The sequence below is a fragment of the Rhamphochromis sp. 'chilingali' genome, assembly GCF_963969265.1.
Source record: "Rhamphochromis sp. 'chilingali' genome assembly, chromosome: 22".
NCBI classification, from domain to species: domain Eukaryota; kingdom Metazoa; phylum Chordata; class Actinopteri; order Cichliformes; family Cichlidae; genus Rhamphochromis; species Rhamphochromis sp. 'chilingali'.
The window spans coordinates 27,429,860-27,443,366 of NC_137950.1; the positions used below are offsets into that span (position 1 = coordinate 27,429,860).

General features: G+C 41.2%; 1 protein-coding gene across 2 annotated transcripts; it reads left to right on the forward strand.

Moving 5' to 3' along the window:
* The first annotated feature begins 329 nt into the window (after positions 1 to 329).
* map3k14b (mitogen-activated protein kinase kinase kinase 14b) lies at positions 330 to 12,778 on the forward strand. 2 transcript variants are annotated; one of them, XM_080872291.1, is made up of 15 exons: positions 330 to 495; positions 2,112 to 2,388; positions 3,038 to 3,113; positions 3,466 to 4,273; positions 4,953 to 5,087; positions 5,202 to 5,355; positions 5,439 to 5,567; positions 6,629 to 6,733; positions 7,164 to 7,327; positions 7,417 to 7,567; positions 8,615 to 9,181; positions 9,663 to 9,769; positions 10,027 to 10,147; positions 10,224 to 10,324; positions 10,614 to 12,778. In XM_080872291.1, the coding sequence occupies exons 2-15, from the start codon at positions 2,118 to 2,120 to the stop codon at positions 10,776 to 10,778; spliced, it is 3,054 nt and encodes a 1,017-aa protein (XP_080728417.1). In that variant the 5' UTR covers positions 330 to 495; positions 2,112 to 2,117; the 3' UTR covers positions 10,779 to 12,778. The 2 variants fall into 2 exon arrangements, with proteins under 2 accessions (XP_080728417.1, XP_080728418.1); XM_080872292.1 differs by having other exon boundaries at positions 5,226 to 5,355.
* The last annotated feature ends 729 nt before the right edge of the window (positions 12,779 to 13,507 follow it).

Here is a 13,507-nt window from a genome sequence, read left to right on the forward strand (position 1 = left end):
TTTGGCGTTCTATTTTGATTTTTTCCAGCATTTTTGAGCCCTCACAACTTCTTAAGCACAGGGGACACGTTTCTATTGCTGGAAAACAATGCTTCTCTTGCTCTACATCTTTTTTATTGAAAATAAGAGCCGTCATACTGAGGCTTAGAGCTGAACAGTGGGAATTTGGCTTTAAACTGTGACACTTGGAGTGGGTTTAAGACCCAAGTGTCATCGAGGACAGCTACGGAATCCATGAAGCGTGTTTGAGGCTGGTGTGGGCGAGTGGGTGGGCCCGGGTGACAGAGGTGCAAGAGCTCGTAACTCACACACATGGTCAGCCAATCAGCAGGGCCTGTGGGGGCAGAAAGCCGGTAAGTTACACTTGGAAACTAACAAACACATAATAACACAGAACGGACAGACAGCAGAAGACAGAAGGAGTCACGAGAGGAAACCTCGATCTCTTCTGCAGGATTTCAGCTGAACCCGAGACCAGCTGACTGAGCTCCTAAGGTAATGTGCTCTGCTGTGACTGGATGTTTGAGTCAGACTTTGCTGAGCTGGAGGTGTCCTCACTGTCAGGTCACAGAGTAAGAAGGACGTTTGAGGCTGATGGAAAGTTTAGTGATAGTTGCAGCATTTCCAGAGTCTAACATGTTGATCTTGCATGTCCTGAAAGTCTGACTGGCTCTTAGATGAAGCTCATCTGTAGATAAAGCCTGGTTAATTCCATATTATCAAAGTAAAGCTCTTCAGGTATCCATTCACGCAGGCTCTGTGCGAGCACTTCCAGGACAAGTGTGGCCTCTGTGAGTGGGAAGAGTGTCTGTTTTGATCCCCCTGTATTCGCTGTCAACATGGCGAGCCCTGAGGAAGAGAGACTTTGACAGCTGGACAGCCTCAGTGGAAGGCATGCAACCGCCCCTCTGTGCGCTATTTATATTCACCTTGCCGGGCTTACAACCGGTGTCCCTTCATTCACACCCCGCCACGGCAAATGCCACCACATTAAAGTGCTTGTCAGCTACAAATCAGTGGTTTCTACTACGGCTGAATTAATCAGGGTTCTTGTGTTGCAGGAACCTAAAAGTAAGGCATAAAGGATTATTTTAGACTCAATTACTGCCTGATATTACAACCCGGTATTTGTCATATCATATCTGCCATATCTTGTGTAAATATGACAAAACTAGGGTTGTATAATTAAGGATATAAGAATGAAATAGTTTTCCTGCTTAACATAAAAATGTAGGATAGATATTTAAATAATTAATGAAAAAATAAAACATATTCACATATTCATACATATTTCTCAGTGGTTCCAACTGTTGAAATAAAAACAGAAAAGATATCCAACATCACACATTTCCGTACAGTATACAGTATATTCCTGATCATTTTATTATAGGACAACTCCTGGCTTTAGATGATGATTCATTTGTTTTACAAAAAAACGGATGGATCCATCTGCACATCAGGGAAAGAAATGAGCTGAGCAGCACCTAAAAAAATCTGATCTATAGTGACCCCAAGTGGTTAAACTCCTTACCTGTGCAGGTGTTGTCCCTAAACAGTCGATTATAACGAAAAAGCAAACTCAGTCTATTATTTTGTTCTTGTATAAAATTAAAGCAGATTTAGGGATAAGCATTTGCATCTGCTGCCGCTCAAAAAGCTCACATATTAGTTTTCTTAGACAGGCCTACTGATCATAAAATGCTTCTAACCTTGTTAGAAGTCTTTTTAAAGCATTTAGCTTCCTTATACTCTAACTTATTAGCAGCCAAGCAAGACAAATATCTCCCCATTCACTACAAGGGTTGGGGACCAAATTATATTAAAATATTCAGGATGAAACCTGCTAACTTTGGTTATTCTCAGACATTTTATCGCCAAGAAACAACAAATGTATCCATCTTTTATCCGCGCACACGGTCTCTTAACATTATTCTACATAGTGCAAACACACACCTTTAAAGTACTAAAAGAACAGGGTCCATTCTGTGTGGCCAAGTTATCCACACCAGGGTTTTTAGTAGGATCTGACTTACTTCAAAATATTCCATATGAAACTTACTGTTTTGGTTTCTCTTCTTTTAAACATTTTTCCATCTCCTTCTCTCCTCCAGTTCTAGATGCCGACCGACAGCGACAGAGACATGGCCATACCTCGGTTGTTTAACTCCAGCACACCCTTCATCATCGTGGCCAGCGGATCTGAGATCTCGTTTCTCACCAAAGTGGACGATAATCAGGGATGCGAGGAGGAGAAGGACTCGCTGGTCCAAGCCATCGGCCCCCACCTGAGTCAAGTGATGCAGCGCGGCACAGCCAAGCATGTTGTCACACAGGGGCGTGAAGTTTCCGAGGAGAATCCGTGTGTTTCTATAGTCGCGCAGGCTGAGCGTAAGTAAGACTGAGATCAGATCTGAGTCAGGACTGTTTTACATTGTTTTCCTTTTTGTCTTAGCTACTTGCATCCTTCTATTACTTTGGTTTAAAAAAACACACAATGAAAGCACATGTAGAGTACATCCAGCACAGGTCTCCAGTCTATCATGGGGCTGCACAAGACTTAATGCAAGCCCTGAGGGGCCAAAAGACTTCATGTCAGCACAAGATGAGTACTTCTTTAATCAAAGGGCTTTGATCTTGCTTTTAAAGAGTAATGACTAAAACAGGCTTAAAGGTTTTCAATTACCTATAATTGTTTTGAGTTGTACATCAGCACTTTTCAGGTTTGCAGAACAGCTGCTTATGCAACCGAAGATCACTAATGTTCACTACCAAGTAGGTGTATTAAAGAAGTGGTGCATTAGCTCCTGTTGTGCAAAATGACATAATAGCAGCTAAAAGCTTCCAGAGAGGAATGCAGAGAAACCGAAGACAACATTTTTACTGTTACACCTCTGAATGGAAGCATGCAGTTGTAGCACATGGACCAGTTAAAAGGTCCAGGCTTTTTCTCCATTTACACATTTTCAAATCACGTTTATGAACTTTAATCCACAACGAGACTTCTCTAACTCTAACTCCTACTGTTTCTCTGTCCCAGGAGAAGACTTCCAGGAGTTCAGCCCGACCAACACTCAGTGCCCCTACTCTCAGTCTCGCCTCCTCCAAAAGCACAGGTAAAGAACACAACACACATTACCTGTGCACAGGCTTAAATGCCCTCCATGGCCAAAAATATAGGATACAGGTATTATATGGCTTCCATTTAGCTTGTACGTGAGGGTTCAGGGTTCTTTATGTGCCTGGGTATGAAGGAAGCTTTTGTGCTCATGACCAGCTACATATTTGTATTCATAGACAATAACAAGGTTTTAGCTGTGCTTTTTCTGTGTGCATGAGACAATGACCTCTTCCTGCACTTTAAATAACTCATGTGCTCCAAACAACATTGTGATCAGCTGGATTTTAAAGAAAGCATTACGCTTTCTGTGTGAGAAACCAAATTTTCATACTTCTTCTCATTTGCAGGACTCTCGGTAAGGAAGCGACTGTGAGCGACTCAGATGATGAGAACTTTGAAACAGCCACCAAATTCCCGCGCTACCACCTCCAGAGAAAACAGCGCCGGAAAACCAGAACCACACAGAGCCTGGAGGAAGGGGAGGAGCCTCCTATCATCCAGGGTCTGTGGGTGCAGGAGATTGATTGGCTGAAATCAGCAGACAGAGAGACGACTTCATCAGCTGAAATCATACCTCCTCCTCCTCAGTTTACTGACTCGGCCTCAGACCCCTGCAGAGACTCGTGCATGTGTGACAGCTGCAGCTGTGCAGACGTTTGTGACTGTGTGAGGAGATCAGAGGAGGCGTCGCCGTCAGAGGACCAATGCAGATCCGTAGATACAGAAGACACATCCAGCACCGACCACAGAGGAGGCTCGGGCTCTGATACCGACTCCGTTCGCACTCATGAAAGCGACTCAGACTCGTCTTATGACGTTGATGTTGGCACACAAGGCATCATGTCGACCTTTGACCTCATGTATGTGTCTGGATTTACCCCTTCCTCCAATGCAGGATGGAATTCTGACTCTAGAGGAAGTGTGCAAAACTCACTGGGAAATTCAGAGTATTCCCACAGCCTCAGCACTGAGAATACATCCCAGTGTTCCTTTGGGTTTGATGACATGAGTGACACAGTTTTAGATGAGCTGAGGGGCAAAGTGGCACACATACCAAAGCTGCTTGTTTCAGCTTTCTGCAGAGATTTCATCAAACAGATCCTAAACAGCTGGAAAACATCGAAACCTGCAAACGAAGGACTCATATTTCATGACGTAAGACATTCACATCCAGTCTATCCACACTGTTTTTGTTTATGGACAGTAGACAGCAGAAGCAGTAGTATTCAGTCGCTGCAGGCTGCATCAGTGCAGCATTTGGTTCAGCTTCTAAGGAGATGCACATCAGGTTACCTCGTAGCGTTTCACAAAGACTCGGATTTAAGTAAAAATTTCTCTTTAACCAACAATAATGAATAACAATGTTTTTAATTCATAATTTAGTAAAAAATGAATGAAGTGTAAAAATCTGTGACATCTAAACTCTGAATGCAGACGTTTCACCACTTAAAGGTGGAAACTTTTACTTCGTGTACAAGATGTGAATGTTTAGAAGCTAAAGACACATTTAAAATACAATAAAAGTTATGAGCCAAAAGAAATCAATAAAAAAATAAAAATAAATAAGGTAACTTACTGTTAGCAGTTCTCCAAATGGAGAAACCTTTGCTGAAGAGCGGCCTCTGCACCAGAGGGAACAACGCCAGGATGAAGAACTGTTAACAGTAACTTGGTCTAGATTTGAATACTGGTGGTGAGGTAGGTGAAGTGGCCTGAAGGGAAGGCTCATCTGGGATTTCAGCGCTTAAATGAGGAAGACTGGCTGTAAAAGGTTTTTTTTATGGGGGATTTGTGATGTAACTCGTTTCCTTTTTTCTCTCTTTGTTTCATCAAGCATCTCCAGCCCAGCAGTTTTCAGTACAGAGAGGGAGAGGAATACTTTGTCCTTCATCACATCCAGAATGGATCATATGGTGATGTGTTCTGCGTTCGTGACAGAAGCACTGGCTTCAAATGTGCTGCCAAGAGGGTAAGCCAAGATCCGCTGAGTCAGTCATTACAATCCAGATGTGCTCCACCCGGGAGGTTTAAACTCCCGAGAGCTGACATGCTGATTTTATTTAAACTGATTTCTGTTATTTAGCTCATTGTTGGCCGTTCTTCTCAGATTCCACTGAGTCATTTCAGCAGCGAGGAGGTGAGCACATGGAGTGCTCAGAACTCTCCTCGAGTCGTGGAGCTCTTTGGAGCTGTGAGGGAGGGGCTTAACGTCGTTCTCCTCATGGACCTGAAGCCAGGTAACCTAACTACACGCTACAAACTGCATAAAAACCGTCTGAGCAGTCTGAGAGAGTAATCATACTCTCCCAAACCCCATCAGCTTGTTTAGCCCAGCTTCTAAAGGAGATGAACTGCCTACCTGAAGATCTGGCCCTGCATTACCTTCATCAAACACTGGGGGCGCTAGAACACCTACACCAGAGAAGGGTGGTTCATTTGGATGTCAAAGGTATGTGTTCTGTTTTTGTATAATGACTTAGATCTGAATGATAATATGTAGAAATTAAGAGAATTCAAACCCTCTGGACATTTTAGAGTGACCAGTGTGGTCCTAATCATTTTATATATAGGATAAATCAAATGTGCAGGTGTATGCGGATGTATTCAGGCATTTTACTTGAGGAAGTAAAAAAATATCAGCAAATACTCTTAAAAATAATCATTAAAAGAAAACACTGAGAAGCAGGAGCTTTTTTTTTTAATGAAAAAAAAAAAAAAAAAAAAAAAAAAAGAGAAGCAGGAGCTATAAGCGTCTGGCCTCTTTGCATTATTCACTGAGTAGATAAAAACAATAATGATGTCATGCTTTATTTTTAGGCAGTGCATTTTATAGCAAAATTTTTCTTAATTTATAGAAATTGCTAAAAAATAAAGGACACAAATATATAGGTAGTACTTTTATCTTTAGTTCATTATACACATTATTTAGGCTCATTTTGACTTTAACTTGCAATGGAGACTTTTACTTGTTTTGGAGTATCTTTCTACTGAGATAAGACGTGCTAAACTCTACCCCGAGTTTTTTGTGAGACCCCAAAGTACCTTTGCAGAGATTTTATATAACCAGTAGAACATACAGAGAAAAGAGCTCAGCGAAGCCTCAAGCTGGTGGTTGTGCTGTCAGCTAACATCTCCTGTGATGGTACCTAATCCTAAAGGGACACCTCACCCCTAAACCCTCGGTAATCCCTGCTCATACGATTGAGCAGGAGGGGTTTGCTCACATTAGGCCCCTCTATTGTGCTCTGAGCTCATGTCTAAAAGCTTCGCTCATCATACATCTGTCAAATTACCCACTCTCATCATATCAGATAGCACAAAGTTCCTGTGCTTTTTTTGTAGATGGTACCTCATTCTACCTCGAGATGGCCGTTCACGCTTTAGCCCCCCCATGCACCCATCACTCTTACAGCCTCTGACAGCCTCCTGCTTCTCAGTCAACTGTTTCATAATGAGCACCCAATGAAAACAAGCTGTCCCACTGAATCCTGCGTGTTGATCTTATTCCAGTTGACAATGTGCTGCTGTCTGCAGACTGCAGAGACACATTCCTCTGTGACTTTGGTCTCTCAGAGACTTTAGATGACAGTGGATGGAGCACCAAGAATTTCAGGGGTAAGTTGATCCTCAAAAGTCTGAAATAAACTATGGTGCAGTTTACAGATGACTAACCTTTTGGTTCAAACACCATGATTTTTATTGATCTAATTAAAACACACACACATATATATCACAGCAAACTGTCAGTCTTTTTAAAATCTACTTGTGAAATGATCTACTGCTTAGGTTCCCATAAATACACAAAAAGGAGTTTGCAATGAATAAATCTGCCTTTCACCATCATCTTTCAACCTTTAAACATTCATAACTTTAAAAGATAGCATGCAATATTCTTAGCCTACCATGTTAGCATTCAAAGATTTGCAACAGTCTTCTCAGTATTTGATTATTAACCACAACGCTGGACATATTTTGACCTCTACATCGTTGTGAGTGGCTTTTTGAGTTTAAAGACTTTTAATTCATTTAACGTTTGTGAATGTAGGAGCTGCATTCCCCGGCACAGAGACCCACATGGCCCCTGAGGTGGCACGAGGGGATCAACTCTGTGCCAAGGCGGATGTGTGGAGCAGCTGTTGTATGCTACTGCACATGCTCAATGGATGCCAGCCATGGATACGTTACTATTCCCATCCACTGTGTCTCCAGGTAAAAATCTCTTATTTGCTGTTTGTGGAAAATCAGACAGTTACAGGCTGAATGGGACAAAACCACACTTGTGTATTCATCTGTTTTAGATTGTCAATGAGCCTCCGCCTCTGTGGGAGGTGCCATCCAAGTGTAACAACTTCACAGCTAAAGTGTTCAGGGCCGGATTCCAGAAGGACCCCGAAAGAAGAGCGTCAGCAACTGAGCTCAGGAAGAAAACCACCAAGGCCCTCAGAGCAGGTCCATGTACCTTATGATCTTCTAATCATTTAAGTGTGTACAGTTTATATTACATTAGAGTTGTGAGAGCAGTGAAATCATGGCCCACAAACTAAAATGAGTTTAAATCACGATACAAGCATTCAAAGCCTTTAGAGAAAAGCTGCATGTAATCACCAAACACATAAAATTAGCCAAAATAAAGCCCATCTTATCAAAACAGCTTTTTGAGACAGTAATCCAGTAATCCATGCCTTTGTTACATGTAGGCTGGATTATTGTAACGCACTTTATTGTGGGGTTAGTGATGCATCCATTAGGCGTCTGCAGGTTGTGCCAAATGCTGCAGCACATCTTTTAACTGGAACAAAAAAGTCTGAGCACATTACCCCCATTTTAATTTCACTCCACTGGCTACCTGTACATTTTAGGATTGTTTTTAAAATTCTCTTATTAGTTTTTAAATCTCTTAGTGGCCTGGCCCCCCACCTCTCAGAGCTACTACAACCATATACACCTGCCCGTTCCCTTAGGTCCGCCAATCAGCAGCTCCTTAAGGTACCGAAAACTAAGTATAAATTTAAAGGTGACCTTTTGCTGTAGCTGCTCCAAAGTTGTGGAATGATCTGCTCTTGCACGTTACACAGGCCTCTTCTCTTTCTGAGTTTAAAAGTCTCCTTAAAACATATTTATTCGCTGAAGCCTTTGGCACTGTTTAAGGGGGTTGACTCAATTTTTGACTCAACATGTTTTATTTTATTTGCGTTATTTAGTTATTTATTTTATCTTATTTTATCTTATTTTTATTTTATTTTTACTTTGCTTATGCTATTTGCATGTACAGCACTTTGTGAACTCTGGTTTTATGTTAAAGTGCTTTATAAATAAAGATGATTTGGTAAAACAAATAAAACAGATTATATAATATCTCCAAGAGGGAGTATCTCCTGAGGAAAATAAAATAGGACCTGTATCCAAATCCACTTTTTGCCAAAGAAGGGACTCAGCTGTCTATAGATGCCAAGTATTTTAAGCATATTGTGACACTGCAAATTATTTTCTCCACAGTTGGAGGTCTGAGTTCTTGGTCCATGAAAAGCGCCTGTGAAAAACTGTATCATGTCCAGAACCAGAATGAAGACGCTCGCTGCTCTTTGTCCCATCAGATTCAGAATAAACCATCACATACTGGCTCAGCACCTGCTATGTACTGGGTGAGCCCCTGGAGAACTGCAGCAGTAGACGAGGACAGCAACGACTGGTCAGAAGGAAACTCAGACAAAGAATCTGAGTTGGAGACATTTTGCTTAACTGGGGAGTGGGACTCTGAGCCAAAACCACTGCAGGATGATTACATCACAAATGACAAAGACTGGAAGACTGGGTCTGATTCAGAGGTAGATATATACATGGCGGAGGACGAATATATTCAGGAGAAGTGGCTGAAAACTGACAAGGACTATGAGGGGGATTGGGAAGAGGAAGGAGATGAAGAGGAGGAGGAAGAGTGGGATTCTACCGAGTCCACGGAGTATCTTCGTGCTCTCCGAGGCCTTTTCCCTTTACTGCAAAAAAGTCACCAGATAGAAGAGAATTCATGGGGATCAGAAGCAGAGCTGGAATACCTCAGAGATGGTGAGTCATAAAACAACTCATTACTAAAGCCCCGAATCATATTATTATTATAAATGTGGCTCAGATGAGGTTACAGAGCTCTTTGTTCTTCGTGTCATATTCAAAGATACACTTTTAAATGGGACATATTATCCTCTTTCTGTTATTCTGTCATTTATTTGCAGTTACAATGATGGACGCTCGTAGTCTGTTTATGTAAACCTAATCCAAAAATTCCAGCTTCAGACTGCAATAAACACTCGTTTTCATGCATTTTTAAACTCTTGGTTCTGCATGATGTCACAGAGACAAGATATCCCTAATATGGTCATTTCAGGCACACATCCACATGATCTTCAAATGTTTTGTTTATGGGCACAGCTAATCAAACAAAGTCGGTTTAAAGGGACTGGAGCTAACTTGGCTTGTTTCAGACAAGGTTGTCAAAGCCTCATCAGTGTCCGCTAATAACAGAAACTTTTCACATGTTGTCCTTTACTAGATGTGACTAAAGGTACCAGAATCAAGACCCCGTCCCCTGAACCTCGAGATGAACCACCATCCTGCTTCAGCTGCTCTGACACATCGCAGATAGATGCCTCAGAGAAGGTGAGTACCCGTGCACGAGGGATGTAGCCAACCTTGACGTCACTTACTGGTTTGCAAAGTCTTCGCCATTTTAGCGTTTAGAAACCAGACATGACATGACAAGCTTTGCTTAAGGCGCTTCTTCACTGGCTTGAATTTTGAGACTGTTACGCTACGTCCATCTTTTACATAACAAACATGAGCATGCATGCTTCGTGTGTACATTTATGTACAAAATAAAATCCTCCACAAAAGAAAATCTTCTTTCTTATTTTTAGGACTCTGATCACTCGTCTGATGACCTCAGCTCTGGCATCTTTTCCTCCTGCAACAGTCAGACTGATGCGTGCTTGGAGTGGTTAGCTTTAGCCAATCGGCCGTCCTCACAGTGCTTTGAGGGTAAGATGGCAGGGACGCACCTCTGTGCTGATCGAGGGCTGTTGGCAGAATTTTTCTAATGCTCTGACATTTGCAGGTATCGATATCTGGATAGAGGACCCCGAGGGCAAGTGTTTGAGGATACGCGAACGTAGGCGGATCAAAGTGGGCCATGTTGCCATAGGCATTAGTGATCAGGTATGAGAGAGTTTTAAGATGTCCAGAAACCTTTTAGCCATCAGACCGAGGTTTCTGTTTTGTTTCCTCAAAGTGTATTTTGGTTTGCTTTTTTTCTCTTTTCTTATTTCCGGAACAGAAAGTGAAATGTCCCGAAGTACAGTTAAAGAACAAAATTGGGGAAGTTTAGATTTAAATCTGTAACTATCTAATGAAAGAACAAATATACTAAATTATCATTACCACTTTGCAAATACATCTGACACCCAGTCAGCCAGAATCCATATGAATAATTACACCTGTCGCTCAGATCTCAGGGAAAGCCTTCACTTTGGAGACTCTGGACAGGAAGACGGTGTCCTTTGAACGAGAGATCAGAGAGTCTGGTCTGTGGCTTCGCTGTGTTCCTGCTCCTGACAGATGCCAGCACTGGAGGTGGAGAGTCAGAGACGGCAAGCTCGAACTTCGAGAATGAGACGGATATTTTCTGTTCTCTGTTGTTGTTTTGGTCTTTTGCACTAATTTAATTTGTTTTTTCCATTGGGAAAAGCTTTTAAGCACTTTAAAACTTTTCTCAGTGCATTTACACATAGCTCAACATATATAATCCATTTTGACAGAAAAATGGGCAAAAAAGCTTAAACACGGGAAAAACAAAGATACCAATCAAGCACTTTATTAGGAACACCACACTGGGTTCAGGTAGGCCCTCTCTTTGCTACCCAACAGCCTCAGTTTACTTCCTGTGTTGCCAGAGTTGTTCTTCTGGATTCAGACTTGCTGGTTAGGACGACGTCGACGTAGGTCGTCTGAATTCAGTCTCATATTCATAAAACCACATTTAAGATGAAGGAACCATTAGAAGATGACTCCTTCCAGTGTGACTGGTGATTGTTGGTAATATGCTGGCAGAAAGAGACCAAGAAAACATTCCCCATGTTATCCCACTGACACCAGCAGCCTGGGCAGGTTGGCTCATGCTGATTTTGACCTACCTTTTACATGGCGATAGATCCTTGCTGCATTTCTGCTATCTGGACTGTATGTGATAATCTCACCATCCTGTGTTTAGATTAGATTACATGTTTTTAAATCCAGTGAATCACATTATTAACAGGAGCCGTCTGAGACTCCATATTCCTGCAGATCCACCAAGGCTGAAAATTCCCTCCATGCCACACATGAACTGAGTATGCACAGGATCCGTTTTTTGTTTTGTTTTTTTCCTCAAGGAATCCCAACACAATTTCTCATTTTTGTTCTTTTAGTGTGATTTTTTTTATGTATTTTTGTAGCTGTAACACAAAATATCCAATCCTTCAAACAATGGTAAAGGATCCCTTCAAAATCTCCCAGATCCAGACCTGAAATGATGACCACTTTGAGGTTGTGCAAAGTCCCACAGCTGGTAAAGATGCACAAACAAACCGAATCAACTGCAAAAATAAACTGTAATTTGTACTTAATAACTACTTACATGTCCGTTACCTTACCGAACCCCAGTACTTAGCTTATACTGCTGTGTTAAACCAATGTCATAACCTACACCCAGCCTGAGCCGCTCCCTACCAGAAATCCAACAACACATTGTAGGAATCCAGACCTCAGCCCCTGTGTTAGGTCTGTAGTGTGAACACAATATATTGATGAGCACAGGAGTAATATTTCTGCAAAATAAAATGTAAGAGGGATTTACATGTACCTAGCTTGCTCATTATGCAAATACAACAGCTAATATGTGGAGATATGTTGTTTACCTCGTTTTAATAACTGTTAGTTTTGTCATGCTCACCTCTTTCCTTCATTTCAGCAAAGTGTTGTTGACATCTAAACGTTGAGCTCTGACAGGATCATCTCTGTTGTCACTGGTGTTAGCAGAGCAAAGCAGAGGAACGAGAATAAAAGCAAACATTATGGTCCCATTATGGTCAACCATTCAGCACAGCACTGTAAATGAAGCTTCAGAGTTTCTGCTGCACTGGTGCCACGTGATTGGCTAACTGAATAACCACTATCACAAGCAGGTGTTCCTAATAAAGTGCTACTTGAGTGTACAAATAAAAAAATTTTGATTTTCAGGTTAAACTGTTTCTATGTGTTTTAAGTAAGGATACAAGTAGTTTACACTCCAAGGTTATAAACGTGCTTGAATAAGAAATGGTGTTGGTAGGGCTGTAATAGGTTGTGACATCTGTATTTTTTTATTTTGTGTGTTAAGATTGTTTCCCTCTTTCCGTTCTCCTGCTTTTTTTTTTTTCCTTTTATGGATCACTAGGAACAAAAAAAAATCCGTTCTCTGTATCTCTGTTTACTTTCTGATGTGGAAGAAAGAGTTTGTCATGTCATCTGTTTCATTTAGAGTTTAAATGGCATGAAGCTCCTTAAAATGATGTGTGTTTTCCACAATATACAACAAGGCTGGAATCTCTTGGTACTTGAATGTGTCTTACATTTTATATTCTAATAAAAAATGACTCAGAGGCACAAAAGTTGCTGTCTTCTGCTCATTTCCAGCTATTGCCTTTCCCAGTGGTTTCTGACTTGGTGTCATTTGAGAAAGACCAGGATTAGACCAGCTGCACACTGTAAACATTTACAGCACTGATAACGAGGCCCAGCCCTATAAAAACAGATGCTGTTAAACACGTGAGGCTCTTACATATGACCAGGAAGGTGTATGAAAACGGTCGCCTCAGCCTGATCCTGTTCATTCATTAATTGTAATATAGGTATTGATCTTATACAAATTGTTTTTGTACAGTATAAACTGTATTTGATAAATATCAAATATAAAAATGTTTCTGTCTGGGCATGAAATATACAATTTTGTATTATTTGTATTTGAAATAGTTCAGCTAGAGGTTCCCACTGAAGAGAGATTCATGTTATTAAATGAAAGTAACTGTACATGCGACACTCTTTATGACTATAGCAACTAGCTGGCTAACCTTGGCTTGCTTCTCATTGACATCAATGGCAAAAGTGCCATAAACCCAGACCAGTGCTTGCTTTTTGTCCTTGTGTGGTGTTAACTGTTTGTTGACATTGCTAATTAACAGACTTTCTACCCTAAGGTTAGCTGATGATCTCACTGTTAATGCTGTGAACAGAAGAGTGGTATTCAGACAAGGTTCACATGAACAAGCACAGCCATCTTTAAACTTTTTGTGGAAAATTCAAACTGACTCACTGATGTAAAGGTCA

Coding starts and splice junctions, on each gene's coding strand:
- map3k14b (XM_080872291.1), top strand. CDS start 2,118: ATGCCGACCGACAGCGACAGAGACATGGCCATACCTCGGTTGTTTAAC. Junction 5,356..5,438: donor CCTCATGGACCTGAAGCCAG/GTAACCTAACTA, acceptor AAACCCCATCAG/CTTGTTTAGCCCAGCTTCTA. Junction 10,148..10,223: donor GTCCTCACAGTGCTTTGAGG/GTAAGATGGCAG, acceptor TGACATTTGCAG/GTATCGATATCTGGATAGAG.